Source organism: Portunus trituberculatus, chromosome 46, assembly GCF_017591435.1.
Source record: "Portunus trituberculatus isolate SZX2019 chromosome 46, ASM1759143v1, whole genome shotgun sequence".
In the NCBI taxonomy this organism is placed as follows: Eukaryota; Metazoa; Arthropoda; class Malacostraca; order Decapoda; family Portunidae; genus Portunus; species Portunus trituberculatus.
The window spans coordinates 15,926,449-15,948,420 of NC_059300.1; the positions used below are offsets into that span (position 1 = coordinate 15,926,449).

Consider the following 21,972-nt stretch of genomic DNA (forward strand, 5'->3'; position numbering starts at 1 on the left):
AACCTTCATTAAACGGGGGTTGCCTGTATATATAAACATGTTTTATTTACTTCATTAGTTTATAACAAGAAGAGAATGGAGGGAAAATAAGAAGGGGGGTGGGGGAGCATGGGAGAAATCTTCATAAGTTACTCTTGAAAATGTGTTCTATGAAACTGCTCACTACCAACAGATCGCAGCATCGCCGCTGTCTTCCAAACTTTAACCCACACCATAACTTCCTTCTTGTGTATTCCTTGGATTCCTCAGTGAGCTCATTTTAAATTTCGTGAAGTGAAACTTGGTGTTACTCCTCACCGTTAGATGGCGTTGAGTGAGAGTGCTTATCAGCTGATGTTTACAAATATGCATCACAGCCTCACAGGTTAGATTGCCTTCATATTTACAATAATTTATTTTTAAAGTGATGATACTGGTAATGATGATAATACCAGCAATAAGATAATGATGCATGCAGTTATGGTAGGTAATAGTACTGGGAAAAGGTAAGTCCTATATACCGTCAAATACAATACCTCATTGTGGACAATTGATTAGGAGCTAAGATGGATGGGTAGATTTGGGGAAATATGTGAAGAACGCTTTCTTAATAAAAGTATATAGAGAAACGTCAAAACCCAAAAGTTTTTGAATGATGGGTGCACAATAGCAGTAATTTAGTGTGCAATATAGGCATCTGCATCTTTTTGAATATGCATGATAGCAATAAAATGTAATAGCAAAAGACACAATAGCAGAGGGTTAAGTGTAATTGTTCTTATTTCCTTTACCATCATAGTAAGGAATTTAGTATTAGTTGTAATTGGTATTCCCATCAGAGTCCCATTGCAATCTTTACCTCCATTTTCTTTTGTTTGTGATGGATGGCTTAGATAAGCCACACACAATTACCAGGCCAGCAACATTCCTGTCAGAGGAACCTGGAAGGTTTTCTCATAATAATCCACCCTTGACTAGCCTTGGGGAGCTTTTTGTTGGTGATGTTAACCTCAGAATAAAACATGTTATGTTCCTCTGACTCCATTCCCATTGGACATGCATGGAAACAGTCCTGGATTGAAGTTTGATTATCATTGACTCATGTTATATATTATTGTTCTCTAACCAATATTTATCAATATTAGTATCGTTAGATATTTAATAATACTGTTAGTGAAAAGTTTTGGCATCCACCTGCCTACTTGCATTGCCATCTGGCCTGATGACACACTTATTGTACCTTTTCTTGGGTCTTTATGATGGTGGCTGCTCACATGATAAGAAAAATAATGCCAGATCATGAGAGTACTGAAATGAGAAAGTGATGTAGGTTAAAGTTCCAATCTAGTTAGTGTGCCAGAATCTTAACACATGCTGTTACACATTTTATTGAACGTCTTTTTCTACTTTGTTGACATATTTATTGGAATTCTTTCAGCTTTTTATTTTTACATATTGAACTTGACAGTAGTGTATATTATTCTCATTTTTATACCTCAAAGGTTATGTAAAAAGGTAATTAATACCAAATCATGGACATAGTGAAAAATATGAAATAGGGTTCATGTAAAGTACTTGTCAAAAGTATGCAGCCTTGTTTTCACATCCAACTTACTAGTGAATACATTAAGGAATTTATATGAAAAAATGTGTTAAGTTTACATTTCAATGTACTTGGTAAATGATTTATTCTCTTAAGGTGTCTAGGAAGTGATCGAGCAAAGTTCTTGAGTGTATCAGACGAGATATTTTACCAGGATGCAAATTGGCCACGTCAAGCTTGGGTACTGAAGTGACATCCTTCTGTAAATCCTAGATAATTTGCCAATATCCAGACTATTCCTCAATCACTTTTATAAAGGGTGTCATGCTGTTCACAAATCAGTTGGCCACAGGTTTTGTTGTATGGGCAGGGACACCATCTTTCTAGAAGATATTGGCCTTGGTGAGCTCAAAAGAATCAGACATGGTCAGACTGCAACTCCAGGTAGATATGCTTTGATGTTCTTTAGGGGAACAAGAATCTCTAGACTCCTCCCAGTAAAGGAACTTAACACTGATAGTGAGTGTGGATGTATTCCTGTGTACTGCACATAGCAGGGATTGAGGGAGGCATTGTCTTTTCGCCAGTACAATTACCCTCCTTGCTCCAAGCAAGATATTTCATAGAAAAGAAAATCTTGCAATGTTTTCTATGCATTTCACATAGAGGTCTCATCCTGGGTGCATGTCTGGTGTAATTTAACTCCTGCACTCAACCTGACATAGTATGCACAGAAGTCTCCCCAATGATACAGTTCATAGAAAAATTAAGAAAACCAGTGTAAAAAAGACAAGATGGCAGAGGATGGAATACCTGTGCATCCTCTCTGTACAGTAATATACAGCATGGATGCCGTATTATCTCTCCCACTCCATTCTGTTGGCCCAGTGCGATGGCAGAAAGTTGCTAATTTCTTTGTGTGTACATAATTTTACCTCAGAGAACACTATCCCTTTTCACCATAAGAATGTCACTCTGAAGGGTAGGGGCTGCATACTTTTAATGAGTACTGTAATTTTAGAAAGCTGAAAGATTGCTTCCTCTCTTCTTTTGCGGAGCAGTATTGATGGGTCACCTGGGGCCTGATCTTCCCTGCCAGCACTTGCTGATAGCATGTGCCTCCTTCAGTGCATGATGGGGTTTTCTGAGACACGCCTATAGTGTGGTTGTTCCTTGCATGTTGGAGTCTGCTCATTTCACTTCCAAAAGTACTAATTGTTTGTGAGCATACAGAGCATGTATTATGAAACTTTATATTATGTACATCTGCATATACTCTATGCTAATGATATGATCCAATGAGAAAAGTGAACTATGAAATAGCAATGGAACTTTGAGATGACTTGTGAGTGATGAGTATGGATACTTAGGGGCTGGAACAGAGGTCCCTGGGTGAGCGAGAGGCAGCCACAGTGGCACAACTGGCATTACTGGAGGAAGAACTGCGCACTCTTCGACTGGCTACAACCACCCACCATCACCACCAACATGAGGGAGGAGAAGGAGGGATGCCAGCCATGCAGGGTGGGTACCATCAATGTTGTGACAGTTTTGAATGCTGATATTTTCAGTGTTTGCTTGTTATAAGATAATTATGTCTGTATTAACTGTTGGTATTACATAATCAAAATTGTATGGTACTCCTTGTCTGCTTCTGTATTTCCATCTTCAACAATTGATCTCTTTTAAGAGAGAGGTATCAAGACATTTGCTCTCTAATTTTTGATAACCCTTCTAATCTTTTAGAGAACCAACAACAAGTGGGCCTTTTTTTTTTTTTTTATAACATTATGTTGCTCTTGGCTGGCCTTCTCTCCTACATAAAAAAGAAAAAAATGTTAAGTTATATGAACTCATCTGCTGGTGAAGTGAGAAGAAATGTTAGTATATAGCTTTTTTTTGTTTTTGTTTTATCATCATCTTCAAATTGTTTTATGCTTTTCTTTAAGTAGTTTTTGCAATATTATTTATCTTTAGCTGTAACTTTGAGATAGGGTAAAACCAAGCTAATCTGGAACAGCTCTTGGGAATATACAACCTGATTGAAGTGGAATATTTATAGAGACCTGTGATCTCTTATTGAACCTTATATATCAGTACTAAATATTTGAGATATCTCTGTACCACACATGATTGTCTAGATGTAGAAGAGCTGAGATGACCACAAAACTTGTCTTATAAGTTCAGTGGAGACTCAATATTCAAACTTAATTAATTCCAAATGGCTGTTTGAGTATCAAAAAGTTCGACTATTAATAACTGTGAATCAGGTAATTCGTTCTAACCATTGCCAAACCTAAGTTTAGAAAAAATTTCATTGTAAATATTTTTTGATATTGATTTGTACTTAAAATAAGTGAAGGCTGGTGATGAATAATGCAGAAGAGAAGAGGAGAGTGGTGGGGAAAAAATCATCACTGAGTCAGAGGTAGTATCAGAAATAAGATAACGATGAAGCAGCATAGCCTTTGCACAAATTATGTCCTCTGACAAAGAATCACCAATCATTTGCCTTTCACTTATTCACACAATCAACAATTTTTCCATTTCTTCCACACTTAAATTTCTTTTTCACACCAATTGCCACATCAGCTTCATTAAAGACCTCCATCTTCTTCAGTATTGTGGCTACTGTAGATTTAGCCATACAGTACTCAGCTACAAGATCAATTCTTCTTCTTCGTTTCTTGTATTTATCAATGATCTCCTTTTTCCTTTCGATGGTCGTCACTACATACTTTCTTTTATGTTTATTCTCACCTCTAACAAGCCTCCAAGATTATAACTGGAAAAAAAGATTCCAGAGAGAAAGCACAGGACAATGTTATTCTCACAACCGGGGAGGATCAATTGGCTGTGGTGGCCCAGTAGGGAGGGTGGGGCGCGTGGGGCAGCGAGAAGGGAGAGACCCTTTGTTTACAGCCACGTCAACGGACGTTCGACTAATAGGTATTTTTTTTAGTATTAAATCGAACTTTTGTGTTTGACTATTGAAAGTTCAACTATTTAGATGTTTAAGTATTGAGTCTCCACTGTACTAGGTGTTGTCATATGACCTTAGTTGTTGCAGTGCCTTGCAAGAAATTTTTTTTGTCGCTTCATTTCACTTTCTAGGTGTTGTGGTATACACACCTGTGCCTCCCTTAGCAACTTCAAAAGAACAACACTTTTCAGATTCTGAAGTCTTTTGACTTATAAATTGAAAGGGATATTCTTATGTCCAGGTCTCCCTTAATACAAGTAATTACATGTGAGATAGAAGAAAACGAATAGGTTAGCATTATATAAGGCTATAGTTTGGTATGTGTTGATATTATTATTATTATTATTATTATTATTATTATTATTATTATTATTATTATTATTATTATTATTATTATTATTATCATCATCATCATCATTTATTATTTATTATTTATTATTTTCATTTTGACAGCACATAGGATGCAGGGGCATATAAGATGCACCCCCATTTCAGCAGGTCAAATTCTGGAAAAAAATGTTTAGTATATTTGAGCATATACTGTTGTCATCCTGAAGTTCTGGCCAATGTGGGGGCTGCTCAATGAAGGTTATTATGCCCTTTCTTTGTGCTATTCAGTTGGTTGTCTTACTGTTGCCAGACATATAATTTTTTATGTGGGTGGGAACTCAAAAGCCCTTGCTGCTGCTCTGTTGCCATGGCATAATCTACCACTTGTAATTTGTAGAGATTGTGTTGCTCAATCTCTTTCCTCCTGCTGCCATAACATTGAGGGTGTTGGTGTGTTTTGTTATGATCATTAATTTGCTGTTACTCCTTACTGTCAGATGGCATCGAGTCCAACTTCTGATCAGCTAATAATACTATTTATGAACATGTGCCACAGCCTCACAGGTTAGATTGCTTTAATTTTTATGAGAATTTGTTTTTGAAATAATAATACTGGTAATAATAATAATGCCAGCAACAGAATAATAATGCATGCAGTTAGGGGAGGTAGAAGTACTGATCATAAGCTAGGTTAGTGAACATCAGGGAGAAGATTAGCCTACAGGAGGTTTCAACTTTGCTTATTAGATGCATGGCAATTTTATGAGCCAAAACTTTTGGAAAAAGGTATGTTCTATATTCTGTCAAATACAATACCTGAACTGAATGGAAGAAGTTTAAGTAGTATGAAATGAGTGATAAATCCACTAGGGATATCTGTGGAATGAGATACGGGTATTTCTCGATTTATGCACGTTCAGATTATGTGATTTTTAAATAACACAAGGTAAAAAAACTAGTTATTTTGTTCAAATTATGTTAATTATTTAAAATAACATATCAAGATGCTTTGGTCAAGGTTAAGGTTCAAGGTTCCAGCATAGCCTTTGCAATGGTGCTGGATATAATAGTTTCTTCCTTCATTTGCTACAATTGGTTTTATCATCTAAATGTTTTATTTTCCTTTCTTTGGCTGTAGATAATTGTGCACTGTTGCTTTTAGTAACTGGTATGGCAAATCTCGGGAATCATGAGATTGTGTGAGATGTTTGTTTGGACCACCATATTGTCATCACAGCTGATCGCAGCACAAAGGTGCCTCAGCTTCAGGACAGCTAGTGATATGTGATAAACATTTTCAGGAAGATCAGCGAGTGCTGTCTTTCTGTCAGTTAGCTGCTGTTACTATAGCAGTGATGATTTTTTGTTTATTCCAGTTGAGAGGTGCACAAAAGTGTTTTGTATAGGATACATGCTGTAGGGACCACAGGGTAGGTGCTCTCTCAGATGCTGTCTCAGACACAGCACTTCCAGGAACAGATGAATTTATTTTACATTGATTGCTATAGGGGAAATTGGTTTTGCTTCATATATATATATATATATATATATATATATATATATATATATATATATATATATATATATATATATATATATATATATATATATATACACTGTCTTAATATCTGGATCCCTCTCGCTCTCCATTTCCCAGCTCTCCTTTCGCTGTTCTTTCTCGCAGCTGATTTTGCATCACATATATGAAGCCATGCTATTAGTCAACAAGGGAAAGAGAAAGAAAAGAGATAATAATAGATGGAAGAAATGGGAAAAAAACAAGAGGTAATAATTAAAGGAATAGGGTGAAATCATTATTAAACAGTAGATAGAAAGGGAAATGGATAACAGATAGGAGAAGTGGATAAAGAATAAAGGAATAGGAAGAAATGGTAATGAGAATGACAATGGATAAGGGTATAGGAGTACTGTTAATCCTTGCTAACTCAGACTAATAAGGAGAAAGGTTGGTCTGATAAACTTATACGAATTTCACCCCCTCAAATAAAAAAAAAAAAAAATAAATAAACAAAAGAAAGAAAAGGGAGGGAGGCAGTTCAACTTGGACCCTAGGTGGCAGTGCAGGATTTACTTATTTAATTTTTGCAGTATTAAAAATTTTTTGGATTATTACCTCTCCAAAACCTTCTGGCCCTAAATTACCAGATGGTGCAGTTTATTTTTTGATAATTAAATACCCTTCCCATCAGGAAGCTGTTTTTAATTGTCCCATGCAGTTATGTCATAGTATGAGCCATGCCCCCAAAAATTATATATCACTGAGTACTTGTGTCTATGCAAAAAAATTTATATAAATAATTTTCTCTCCATCAACCTTTTGCATCCTTACCAGAGAGTGGGGTGGTGAGCCAGTGTGTCTCACTCAGTACATGACTAGGCATCAAGAGGGAAGGTGTGTTAACATTTAGCTCTTTACCTTTTCAAAAATAACGTCCTTACAGGCATAAATTGACAAGAACTAGAATCAGAAACTTCAAGAAGAGAAGTTTATGTCAATCAGATGAATACAAATAGCAAAACAGGGCGAAATTATGAAGAATTTTCAGGAGCGAATATCTCGAAAAGTGGTGTTTTACACTTAAAAATGTTCACGAAATCGATATAAACTCTTATCGTCTTTTGTTTAATATCATTTAAAACTACAACTAAAATACAAGTTTTTGTTGGATTTAGATTTTTTATAATTTTGCAACGAGGTACAGGAAAGTGATAAAAACTTTAAAAAACAACCTGGGCGGGAAGTTGCCATTTGTCGAGTGGCTTAAAGTTACCTACATGTCACCATGATACCCAGGTTTTAGGTGGTTACACCCAAGATGAGCTTCGGGGGTGATATGGGCCCTAATATGGGTACCACTGTAAATAAAATTGCCTGTGCCACTAATGGGCAGAAGCTGAACAGCGCTTCCCATACATTCTTCAAGTCTGCCTACAGGCACTATAGGCCTTATTGTAAAAAAAAAAAAATAAATAAATAAAAAAAAAAAATAAAAAAATAATCCCTGGGTCAGTCAGAGTCTGACTTATCGTGGAATCTGAGTTATCAAGATCCAAGTTATTGAGGTTCAACAGTAAATGGGAATGAGAGTGTGGTAACGAATATGGGAATAGAAGGAAATGGTAATAAAAGGAAATAGTAATAAAACAACACACACACACACACACACACACACACACACACACACACACACACACACACACACACACACACACACACACACACACACACACAACAGAGAAATGTTAAATGAGTTGAGAAAGGAGGCTTTGAAAAAAAATGAAGAGAGGACAGAAGAGGAGAAGAAAGAGTTTTTCTGGAGAATCTTGGATATGAGACTGAGGAAGTGGTTCATAACCCAGAAAAGTACAGCAAGAAAGGACTAAAGAAACTTACGTATGAGCGAATGTAATGTATTCCAACATAAATGGAGTGATATCGGGATTTTAGAACTCAACGATTACTTGAGGGACAAGAACCCAGATATTGTGGGTCTTACTGAAACAAAACTGAGAGAGGAGAAGACCTGATGATGGTTGGAGAAGGAAATATAATGTTTGGAAAAGAAATAGAGTAGGTAAGATGGGAGGAGGAGTGATGTTGCTGGTTAAAAAGATATAAAGGTGGATCAAGTGAAAGAAGGTATGGGAAAGGCAGAAGTGCTAAAGATCAGAGCAGAAACTAATGAAGGAAAAAGAGGCACTACATAGTGGTGTACGTACCACCTAAGACAAATGCATGGTCAGTACAGGAATATGAAGAAATGATAAGTGATACAGGAACATGTCTGGAAGAAATGTTGGGTGGCTGTGAACGAACTATAATGATGGGAGATTTTAATTGTAAAGAGGTGTGTTGGGAGGACTGGTCAATGGAAGGATCAGAGACAACATGGGGAAATACACTATTGACACTGGCAATGGAAAATGTGTTAACTCAGTGGGTCAAAGAAGATACTAGGTTTGGAGGAGAGGAGCATCGTCAAGACTGGACTTGGTCTTTAGTACAGAGCCAATGGTCATTGAGGAGATGAGGGTGGAGTGCCCTTTAGCAAAGAGTGATCATGCAGTTTTGGAGTTCAAGGTGATAGATGAAGAGAAATCTAGAAGAAATGAAGAATATAAAGTGGGAAGATGGAATTATGCCAAGACAGATTTTGGAAACCTAAAGAAATTCTTTCAAGAGACAAATTGGATGAAATTCAAGAGTGCTAAGGAGCAAATGAAAAGTGGAAGGAATTTATAAAAATATACAAAGAAGGTGAGAAAAATTTGTACCAATAAGACAACATAGAGAAGTTGGAAAGCAGGACTGGTTTAACGATAGATGTGAAAAGGCTAGAACAAGAAAAGAGGATGCATGGAAGAGGTGGAGAAGGAAAAGACGGATTAAGCAGTGGGAAAGTTACAAAAGAGCAAGAAATGAATATGTGTTGATTAGAAGAGAAGAAAGAAAGAAACAAGAAAAGGATATAATTGATAAATGTAAAGACCAACCAAGGCTTTTTACAGACATGTGAACAACAACATCAAAAATAGAGAAAGTATTGAAAGTTTAGAAGTAAATGGAGTATGCAGTGAAGATCCCAGGAAATGGCAGAGGCTATGAATGGATGCTTTCGGAAGGTATTCACAAAGGAGACTGCTTTTGACAAACCACTGGTAATGGAACAGAAAGGGATTATGAAGGAGTTTCAAGTAACTGTGGAGGAGATCAAGAATATGATGGGGAGTTTAGAAGTGAGAAAAGCTGTGGGACCTGATGGGGTATCAGGATGGATTTTAAGAGAATGCAGGGAGCAACTGGCAGAAAAAGTTTGTGAAGTAATTGATGCCTCATTAAGGGAAGGTGTAGTGCCCCAAGACTGGAAAAGAGCTAACATTGTCCCAATCTATAAATCAGGTAACAAGAGAGACCCATTGAACTATAGACCAGTGTCACTTACAAGTGTGGTAGCTAAGATGTGTGAGAGGGTGGTGAAGAATAGATGGACAGACTTCTTGGAGAAAAATGACATACTTTGTGAGTGTCAATTTGGTTTTAGAAAAGGCGTTCATGCACGACAAACCTGATATGTTACTATTCGAGGGTGATAGATGTAATACAGGAAAGAGATGGTTGGGCTGATGGAATATATCTGGATTTAAAAAGGCCTTTGATAAGGTACCACACGGAGACTGATCTGGAAACTTGAAATGGTAGGAGGAGTGCATGGCAGTTTACTAAAATGGATGGAAGACTTTTGGTAGGAAGAGAAATGAGAACAATAATTAAGGACAGACCATCAGAATGGGGCTTGGTGGAGAGTGGAGTTCCACAGGGATCAGTGTTGGCACCAGTAATGTTCGCGGTCTACATAAATGACATGGTGGATGGGGTGTCCAGTTATGTGAGCCTATTTGCAGGCGATGCAAAATTGTTAAGAAAAGTGAGATGTGACAAAGATTGCGAACTACTCCAGGAAGACTTGGACAGAATATGGAAATGGAGCTGTACATGGCAAATGGAGTTCAACACGACAAAATGCAAGAAAATAGAGTTTGGCAAGAGTGAAAGAAGAATCAGGAGTATGTACAAGATAGGAAATGAAGACATAAAACCAGTCATGAAGAAAAAGACCTTGGGGTGACAATTACCAATGACCTATCGCCAGAGAGACATATAAACAAAATAATTGGAGAAGTATTGAACTTATTGAGGAACATAAGAGTGGCGTTCGTATATTTAGATGAAGAAATGATGAAGAAAATAATTACTGCAATGATAAGACCGAGGCTTGAATATGCAACAATACAGTGGGCTCGAACTTAAAGAAACACATAAGGAAACTAGAGAAAGTACAGAGGGCTGCAACAAAATGGTGCCTGACTTAAGAGATTTGACTTATGAAGACAGACTGAAAAGAATGCAACTTCCGACCCTGGAAAACAGAAGAGAAAGGGAGACCTGATAGCAATATACAGAGTGATGATTGGCATGGAAAAATGGATAGGGAAGATCTGTGTATGTGGAATGAAAGAATGTCGAGAGGGCATGGGAAAAAACTAAAATGGCCACTTATAGGAGAGATGTGAAAAATATAGCTTCCCTCATAGAAGGGTGGAAGCATGGAATAGTTTAGACGTGGAAGTGGTCAACGCAAGGAATATTCATGATTTTAAGAAAAAGCTGGACATTAATAGATATGGAGACGGGACAACACGAGCATAGCTCTTTTCCCGTATGTTACAATTAGGTAAATACAATTAGGTAAATACACACACACACACACACACACACACACACACACACACACACACACACACACACACACACACACACACACACACACACACACACTCACCAAAGAGTGTACATAGTTTTCAAGAAAAATTGGATAAGTGTAGATATGGTGACGGGGCCACACGAGCATAAAGCCCAGGCCCTGTAAAACTACAACTAGGTAAATACAACTAGGTAAATACACACACACACACACTCATAACATAACATAAATAATAGGATAACAAAGGGCCACCAGGGCCCATCTAGGTTATCCTATATCATTTGCACAGCGACCTCGTCATCAGTACTTAAAGATACACTTACAAGTACACAATACATTATATACTAATTCTAAATATTTGGCCCATTAACAGGGCTAAGTCCTGCAGCGAATTCCTCTACAATCTGTGATCCCCATACATGGGGATCATGTCTTGTTTAACTATAGTAAATTTCTTATAAAAACTATCATGCAGCGCTATACATAATTATAAATCTAATAAATTTAAGTGCTTATCTAATCTGTTTTAAACATTGTCAAACTAGTGCTATTTACAACCTCTCTGGCAATGCATTCCAGAAGTCTACCACCCTATGACTAAAGAAATATTTTCTTATATCTAACCTGCAGCCTTGCTTTCTAATCTTCCTGCCATGATTTCTAGTCCTACTTCCTCCTCTAAGGTAAAGAAAGATCTCACATCTATGTAGTTTGTATCTGAGAACATTTTAAATAACTCTATCATATCCCTCTTATACATCTCCTCTCAAATGAAAACATGTTTAATTCCTTTAATCTATCTCTATACTCCAGGCGCTTTAATGCTGGTATCATCCTAGTTGCTCTTCTCTGAACTGCTTCTAACATGTTGATATCCTGCCTATAATGGGGTGACCAGGCCTGTATGCAATACTCTAAATGGGGCCTAACATAGGAATTATATAAACTACGCACCACTTCCTTACTTTTATAACTAACATTTCTATTTATAAAACCCAGGATCCTATTTGCCCTATTTCTTGCTTCTAAACATTGCTTTGAAAATTTCATAGTCCTGTCTATCACTACTCCTAAATCCTTTCCTCCTCTACTGCCTCTAGCCAACATCCCTCCATCTCATAGTTAAAGTTTGTGTTGTCTTTACCTAAATGCATAACCTGACACTTTTAGAATTAAACTCCATCTGCCACCTGTCTGCCCATGCTATCAGCCTGTCCAGGTCTCGTTGTATTCTGTAATTGTCCTTTTCACCCTGTACTGCACATGCTATCTTAGTATCATCTGCAAACTTTGATACTTTGCTACTAATTCCTATATCTAAATCGTTAATGTACACCAAGAAAAGAAGAGGTCCTAGCACTGATCCTTGGGGTACCCCACTAACCACTTCCTTCCACTCAGACATTGCCCCATTTAATACTACTCTCTGTTTCCTATCAGAAAGCCATTCACTAATCCAATCAACTAACCTACCCCTATCCCATGTAGTCTCAATTTGTACACTAGCCTCCTATGCGGTACCTTATCAAACGCCTTGCTAAAATCTAGATATATAACATCTATGCTATTTCCATCATCTAACTCCTTGGTAATATATTCTAAGATATCGAGCAAATTTGTAAGACAGGACCTCCCTGATCTAAAGCCATGTTGGGTATCTCTAATTAATCTATTCTCATTTAAATGCTCCCAAATACTACCCTTAATGATTTTCTCTAGTATCTTACATACTATACTAGTTAAACTGATCGGTCTATAATTATTCGCATCATCCTTCCTACCTTTTTTAAATATTGGTGTAACATTAGCTAACTTCCAGTCCTGAGGTATCTCAGCAAACCTAAGTGATCTTTCAAAGATTAACTTAAGTGCTTCAGAAATACTGTCTACACCCTCCCTAAGTACTCTGGCATGTAGCTCATCAGGACCACTAGCTTTCCTATCGTCTAGTTCAAGAATAAATTTCCTAATAATTCCCGGTTTTATATCAATATTTTCTAAAGCTCTTAAACTACTCGTCGCACTGTTTGTAACAGGATTTCCTATTCTTTCCTAGTAAATACTGAAGAAAATTGTTCATTCAATAATTCTACTATGTCTTCATTTTGATCCACTACTACACCATCTTTTCTGAGTGGTCCAATCCTATCCTTATTTCTTTTATCACTGACCTTGTAATAACTATATAATTTTTGGGATCTTTACTCCCAGCTCTAGCTAGTTTTATCTCTGCCTGCCTTTTACTTTTTTATAACCTTACTCAAATCATCCCTGACCTGTCTGTACCTAATCAAATCTACATCTTCCCACTTTTCTGCAACTCTCTATATGCCCTCTTCTTCTCTCTGATCTGTCTACCTATCTCGTGAGTCCACCATAATGGCTTCCTGTTTCTCTGCCTTATATCTTTGTAAGGGATACACTGCATCACTATACCCTTTACTACAACCTTAAAATATCCCACATCTCCTGTGCAGTTTTATTTCCAAAACTATCTTCCCAGTTTACCTCTCCTAATAACTGACGTAACCTACCATAATTGCCTTTCTGATAGTTTGGGACTCTAGTCTTATTCACTATATTATCCCTACTGGAATTAATGATAAATCTAATTATATGATGGTCACTGTTTGCTAAAGTCTCTCCTACCTCAACTTCCTTTAAACAATGCTCAATATTTGTTAGTACTATGTCTAAAACCTTCCTCCCCCTAGTAGGTTTATCTACCATCTGCACTAAATAGTTATCCTGAAAACTTTCCATAAACTTATTTTCACTAGCATCTCCTACCATCCTCTCCCAGTTTACTGACTTAAGATTAAAATCCCTAAGATAATTGTCTGACTAGTACACCCCTATTTATCTCATCTACCATAAGGTTGTCTACATCTGCTGACTGGTTAGGTGGTCTATAAAAGCTCCTACTCTAATAACCTTACTTTTGTTTACTCTAACATCCAGCCATAAGGACTCTACTCTGTTATCTACCTTAATACCATTAACCTGACTGGAAATGAAGGATTTTTTACATAAATAACTACTCCTCCACCTATCCTACCAATTCTCTGGTGTAAATACATAATGTATCCATCTACTTCATATTCTTTCCTATTTTCCTAAACTTTTCCTCATTTACCCATGCCTCTGTGACACATACAACATCTAAGTCCTCCTCAACTATATAACTAGATAACTCGTCCTTCTTGTTCCTAAGACTCCTGGCATTTACATAAAAACATTTAAGTCCTGCTACCTTCCTAGATGCTGTCTCCTTATTTGGAATCCTAATCTTATTCTCTCCTATTTGCACCTGGAAATCTTTCCTAATCTTTTCACTATCTCTGTTTATCCTATCTAATTTATGTCTAACATCTTTCTTCTGGAATGCATTTGCTACCTCACCCCTACACTCCATCCCAACTCCCCTCCAGACATCCACTCAGCACATCCACACCCTTCCTACTCAGATGCACACCATCCCTAGCATACAAATCCTTTGCCCATAGAACCTATCCCATACATCCACAAAGCTGACACCCACATCCTTACACATCCCTTTTACCCGATCATTCACACCAATGGCCCTAGACAACCATTCCTGCTAACATACACACGAGGCAAGATTCCTGACACTACACACCTCCTACCACTCTCCCTTATCTTGCCTAACATTTTCCGAAATCTTGCCACTAACTCCTCCGACCCACCTGCTCTGACATCGTTCCCACCTACGTGCAAAACTACTACACCCTCCCTCTCCATCCCCCCAACTCTCTTCTGCACCTCCTCACTCACTGCCTGCACACCTGCACCAGGCATACACACGTTCGTCCTCCTATCCCTGTCTTTCCCACAGAAAGTACTATCTAAGCACCCAACCTGAGAGTCACCCACCACACACCTGAGGTGTGCTAGTCTCAACCCTCCTCCTCCTCTCCTCTACCCCCTTCTCTCTCCTTTCACTCACCACAACCACCTCATTCACTCCACTCTCATTCTCCCCCTCCCCCTCCAACAAACCGAACCTATTTTCACACTCAACAGGTTTAGTCCTATCCTCCCTAACTGCCTCCGCTTTCCTTCCCCTCACAGCCTGCCATCTTTGCCCATCCTGACTACTATCTTTCCCAGTCTGGCTCGCCTGCTCCCTCTTCCCACTCTGCTCTTCCCGACAGAGGGCCAAGCCACCCTGTCGCCTCAGAAGGTCCAACCTTGGCTAACACTGATCTCTAATTTTTTTTCCACTGCCTCCCAAGCCTCTTAACCTCCTCCTTCAACTCAAAGATGAGAACTTTGTTCGCACTTTTCCCCTCACTTAGCTTTCTCATTTCCTCTCGTAATTCTCGGTGCTCAAGAGAAAGAACTAAATTCTCGCTCTTGAGCCTACACACCATACACTCAGAAAAGTCAACGACCTTCCTGTCATGCCCACACATCTCACACACAACAAACTCGCCCAATCCCACCTCAACACTCTCTTTCACGCACTCAATTAAACTTTGATATACCTCAGTAGCTACCGCCATACTAATTTACAATCTGTTAACTCACAAGAACACTATACATAGCTAACAAACAAATAAAAATACTTGGTGACGGCAGGGTGGGGGAACCGCGGTGGTGGGGGGCCTAAATGAGGTCAACTAATCCTCTTTGAAGGTCAACTTGACGGTTACATACCTAGTGTTCTCGCTCTACCAAAATACTTTTAACTCACAAACACTGATTCTAACCACTATTTCACTCTAATCTAACACTTGCAGTACACACTTTCATTTCACTAACACTTAAAAGCACCACACACAGACACCAAGCACAAACACCACTCACTAACTATAAAAACAACAGCCAAAAATGGAGCGCACACACAACATGTCCACTCACTATCACAGCTACATACACAAGCAGCAGCAGCTGAAGAAGTACTATATAGGAAAACAAAACTCAAAGAAACAGAAGGTTGCAAAGATATATATATATATATATATATATATATATATATATATATATATATATATATATATATATATATATATATATATAAAGAAAAATAGAAACGAGGAGGAAAGGAAGAGACACAAACAAACTGGTGGCAGAAGCAAGAGAAAAAAATAATGAAAGGTCGGAGGAGGAGAAGAAGGCATTTTTTTGGAGAATTATAGGAGACAGGATAAGGAAATGTTATATTAAAGAGAAGGAAGAGAAAAAAAAATGGAGCAAGTTTAACTAAAAATGATAAGAAAAAGAGATTAAAAATTATGTATACAAACATAGATGGGATTTTATCTAGTAAATTAGAATTTAGAGATTATATAAAGAAAGAAGAACCAGATATTGTATGCCTGGTTGAAACAAAGTTAAATGAGGCAATAAAAATAGACATAGATAAAAGGTATAATATATGGAGGAGAGACAGAGTGGGTAAAGGAGGAGGAGGAATCATGATGATGTTAAGGAAGGAGATAGTGGTAAATCAAGTGGAGTTTTGGGAAGGAAAATCAGAAATACATTAAGATACATATTAATAAAAAGGAGTTAACAATCATTGGAACATATTTGCCACCAAAAACAAACTCATTGAATAACCAAGAATATAAAGACTTGATAAATGACACAATAAGGAGTCTTACAAGAATCATTAAAGAAAAGAGAAAAGTGATATTGGTAGGAGATTTCAACTGTAAAGAGGTGGACTGGGAAAATTATGAAAGTGGTATGGGGGAAGATGCCTGGGGAGATAGATTCCTGAACGTAATGATAGATAATTTGATAGTCCAAAGAGTAAAGGAAAACACAAGATTGAGAGGAAACGATGAGCCGGCGAGATTGGACCTAGTTTTTTCCAGAGATATACAAATTAACGATGATATGAGATATAAGTGCCCATTGGGAAAGAGTGACCATATAATATTAGAAATGATATAGAAGAAGGAAAGGAAGATAGAGATGAATCATACAAAGGAGACCAATTAAATTACAGAAAGGCTGATATTGAGATCCTCAAGAGCTATTTTAAAAACGTAAATTGGGAGGAGATGGAAAACTCAGAAATGGTTCAAGAGAAATATAACTTATTTTTGGAAATATACAAAACAGGAGTCAGGGAATATGTCCTGAAATATAGACCTAAAGAAGAAGGAAAGAAAGATTTGTTTAATGCAAGATATGCTAGACCAAAGGAGAAACAAGATGGAGCATGGAAAAGGTGGAGAAGAAACAGAAATCCAGAAAATAAGGAAAACTTCAAAACAGCAAGAAATGAATATGCTAAGGTGAGAAAGGAAGAGGAAAGGAACTATGAAAAAGACATTGTCGAAAAATGTAAGGAACAACCAAAATTGTTCTACAGATTCATAAATGAAAAAATAAGACAAAAAGAAACAATAGAAAGGTTGAAAGGAAAGAACGGAATGGTGGAAGACCCAAAAAGTATGGCAGAACTGTTAAATTGTAAATTTCATGAGGTCTTTACTAAGGAATCCAAATTTGAAAGACCACAGGGTAATAGAGAGACTGTCCGTATGAGAGATTAAAGTAACCAAGCTTGAAATAAAAAAAGTTGATGAGGAAAAGGCAATGGGACCGGATGAAGTCTCAGGCAGAATACTGAAAGAATGTAGGGAAGAACCAGCAAGTCCTATATACAACATCATAAAATGCTCAATACAAAATGGAACAGTGCCAGTGGAGTGCAAAAGAGCTGAGGTGGTTCCCATATATAAGAGCAGAAGGAAGGAAGAACTTTTAAATTACAGACCGGTATCACTAACTAGTGTAATATGCAAGATGTGTGAAAAAGTAATAAAGAAGGAATGGATTGAGTTTCTTGAAGACAACAAATTGTTATCAAATAGCCAATTTTGTTTTAGAAAAGGTTGGTCATGTGTAACAAATTTATTGAGTTTTCTACTCTAGAATAGTTGATAAAGTACAAGAGAGAGAGGGATGGATTGACTGTATTTATTTGACTTAAAAAAGGCATTTGATAAAGTGCCACATGGAAGATTACTATTGACAAAGTGCCACATGCAAGATTACTATGGAAGTTAGAGGAGAAGGGTGGCTTAAAAGGAAGCACATTGAGATGGATGAAAAATTACTTAAGGGGGAGAGAAATAAGGACGATAGTTAAAGATATGAAGTCAAAGTGGAGAACAGTAGACAGTGGAGTGCCACAGGGGTCAGTATTGGCGCCAATACTTTTTCTCGTATATATAAACGACATGCTAGAGGGAGTGAACAGCTACATAAATCTGTTTGTGGACAATGCAAAACTGTGCAGAGTCATTAAACAAAAAGAGGATTGTGAAATACTACAGGAAGACTTAAACAAGATCTGGAAATGGAGTATAAAATGGGAGGTGGAATTCAATGTGGACAAAAGCCATGTCATGGAAATGGGAAAAAGTGAAAGACGACCAGTGGGAATCTATAAGATGGGAGATGGAGTAAAACTAAAAAAAGTAAAAAAGCTAAAGGACATTGGAGTGACAATGGAAGAAAACAATCAACCGGTAAGCCATATTGATAGAATTTTCAGAGAAACGTACAATTTGCTAAGAAATATTGGATTAGCATTTCACTATATGGACAAAGAAATGATGAAGAAATTGATAAGTACTAAAATAAGACTTAGATTGGAATATGCAGGAGTTGTGTGGAACCCCCATAAAAAGAAACACATAAGGAAATTGGAGACTACAAAAAATGACTACAAGAATGGTTCCAGAATTTAAAGGGATGACTTATGAGAAGAGACTAAAAGCTATGGATCTACCAACCCTGGAACAAAGAAGAGAGAGAGGGGATCTGATACAAGTTTATAAATTGATTAACGGAATGGATCAAGTGGATAATGAGAAATTAATCCTGAGAGAAGAATATGACATTAAAAGCACAAGATCACATAGTAAGAAACTGAGGAAGGGAAGATGTCTGAGAGATGTTAAAAAATTTAGTTTCCTGCAAAGATGTATTGAGACTTGGAACAGTTTGAGTGAGGAAGTGTTGTCAGCAAAGAGTGTACATAGTTTTAAAGAAAAATTGGATAAGTGTAGATATGGAGACGGGGCCACACGAGCATAAAGCCTAGGCCCTGTAAAGCTACAACTAGGTAAATACAACTAGGTAAATACACACACACACACACACACGCACACACACACGCACACACACACAGGCGAGACGCGGTGAGGAAGGACGCAATACTGTCGCTCTCGAGAATCGGCTGATCTTCACTAACTTTGTTATGGTTTGCAGTGGCCTGGGTGATTAGTGTGGACTTGTTTTTTTTTCATGAATACAGTGTTACAAAATCATGAGTGAGAAAGAGATTCCATCTAAAGGCAGGTATGAGACACGGGAAAGAATGAAAGCTGATGATGACTATGTTGGTAAGGGAGAAAGAGCATTCGAAGGCTTTGATATGGCTCATACTTCACTATTTGATAGTGTTGACTATCGAACGTAAATTAGATAAATTGATAAAGGTGAGTATGTGAATGAAAGAGAATGAAGAATAGGATAAAGAGCTCCAGAAATTGAAAGAAAGGATAAAAAGAGTGGAAGAAAACGAAACTAGGCTAAGAACCGAAAATGAAGAATTAAAAGTGCAAATAGCTAACTACAAGAAATTGATGGAAGAAGGACTCGGTAAAGCCGAGAGAGAAAAAGAAAAGCTGAAAGATCTAGTTAACAAAGAAGAGGAAAGAGTACAAGACGTGATTAAAAAAGAAATACAGCCATGGAGAATCCAAGATAAAAAAGACAAGGAATCATTTCAGGAGGTACGAGAACCGTTAAAAGAAAGAGATGAAAATATGACAAACAAAATGATAGGAGTTCTCAAGAAAAAAGAAAATTTAGTAAGAGAAATTGTGAAAAAAAAGTGTAATTATTTTTGGTCTGAAAGAAAAAAAATGTTAAATATAGACCAAGAAGGAAAAAGGACGAAATGAAATCAGTAAAAGACCTACTAAAACATCTAAATTTTGAGGATAGACAGAACATAGAAGAGGAAGTAGAAGAAATCCAAAGAATGGGACCATATCAAGAAGGAACAGTGAGACCAATTAAGATATTACTAAAATCACAAGCAGCAGCAGAAGAAGTTCTAATAGAAAAACAAAACTCAGCGAAACAGAAGGTTGCAAAGATATATATATATATATATATATATATATATATATATATATATATATATATATATATATATATATATATATATAAAGAAAAATGGAAACGAGGAGGAAAGGAATTAGTGGCAGAAGCAAGAGAAAAAAATAATGAAAGGTCAGAGGAGGAGAAGAAGGCATTTTTTGGAGAATTATAGGAGACAGGATAAGGAAATGGTATATAAGAGAAAGAAGAGAAAAAATGGAGCAAGTTTAACTAAAAATGATAAGAACAAGATATTAAAAATGATGTATACAAACATAGATGGGATTTTATCTAGTAAATTAGAATTAAGAGATTACATAAAGAAAGAAGAACCAGATATTGTATGCCTGGTGGAAACAAAGTTAAATGAGGCAATAAAAATAGACATAGATAAAAGGTATAATATATGGAGGAGAGACAGAGTGGGTAAAGGAGGAGGAGGAGTCATGATGATGTTAAGGAAGGAGATAGTGGTAAATCAAGTGGAGTTTGGGAAGGAAAATCAGAAATACTGTATGTTAAGATGCATATTAATAAAAAGGAGTTAACAATCATTGGAACATATGTGCCACCAAAACAAACTCATGGACTAACCAAGAATATAGAGACATGATAGATGACACAATAAGGAGTCTTACAAGAATCATTAAAGAAAGGAGAAAAGTGATATTGGTAGGAGATTTCAACTGTAAGGAGGTAGACTGGGAAAATTATGAAAGTGGTATGGGGAAGATGCCTGGGAGATAGATTCCTGAACCTAATGATAGATAATTTGATGGTCCAAAGAGTAAAGGAAAACACAAGATTCAGAGGAAACGATGAGCCGGCAAGATTAGACCTAGTTTTTACAAGGGATATACAATTAACGATGATATAAGATACAAGTGCCCATTGGGAAAGAGTGACCATGTAATATTAGAAATGGATATAGAAGAAGGAAAGGAAGATAGAGATGAATCATACAAAGGAGACCGATTAAATTACAGAAAGGCTGATATTGAGAATCTCAAGAACTATTTTAAAACGTAAACTGGGAGGAGATGGAAAACTCATTAACGGTTCAAGAGAAATATAACTTATTTTTGGAAATATACAAAACTGGGGTCAGGAATATGTCCGAAATATAGACCTAAAGAAGAAGGAAAGAAAGATTGGTTTAATGCAAGATGTGCTAGGGCAAAGGAGAAACGAGATGGAGCATGGAAAAGGTGGAGAAGAAACAGAAATCCAGAAAATAAGGAAAACTTCAAAACAGCAAGAAATGAATATGCTAAGGTGAGAAAGGAAGAAGAAAGAACTATGAAAAGGACATTGTCGAAAAATGTAAGGAACAACCAAAATTGTTCTACAGATTCATAAATGGAAAAATAAGACAAAAAGAAACAATAGAAAGGTTAAAAGGAGAGAATGGAATGGTGGAAGACCCAAAAGTATGGCAGAACTGTTAAATAGTAAATTTCATGAGGTCTTTACTAAGGAATCCAAATTTGAAAGACCACAGGGTAATAGAGACTGTCTATATGAAAGAGATTAAAGTAACCAAGCTTGAAATAAAAAAGTTGATGACGGAACTAGATGAGGAAAAGGCAATGGGACCGGATGAAGTCTCAGGCAGAATACTGAAAGAATGTAGGGAAGAACTAGCAAGTCCTATATACAACATCATAAAATGCTCAATAGAAAATGGAACAGTG

General features: G+C 36.9%; 1 protein-coding gene across 1 annotated transcript in view; it reads left to right on the top strand.

Annotated features, from left to right (window-relative positions):
- The window catches only part of LOC123519806 (AF4/FMR2 family member lilli-like), a 215,282-nt gene that overhangs the window by 187,069 nt on the left and 6,241 nt on the right, over window positions 1-21,972 (top strand). The window contains exon 8 of the mRNA XM_045281324.1: window positions 2,893-3,046. Within this exon, the coding sequence (XP_045137259.1) occupies window positions 2,893-3,046 (154 nt within the window). The remainder of the gene's footprint in view (window positions 1-2,892; window positions 3,047-21,972) is intronic.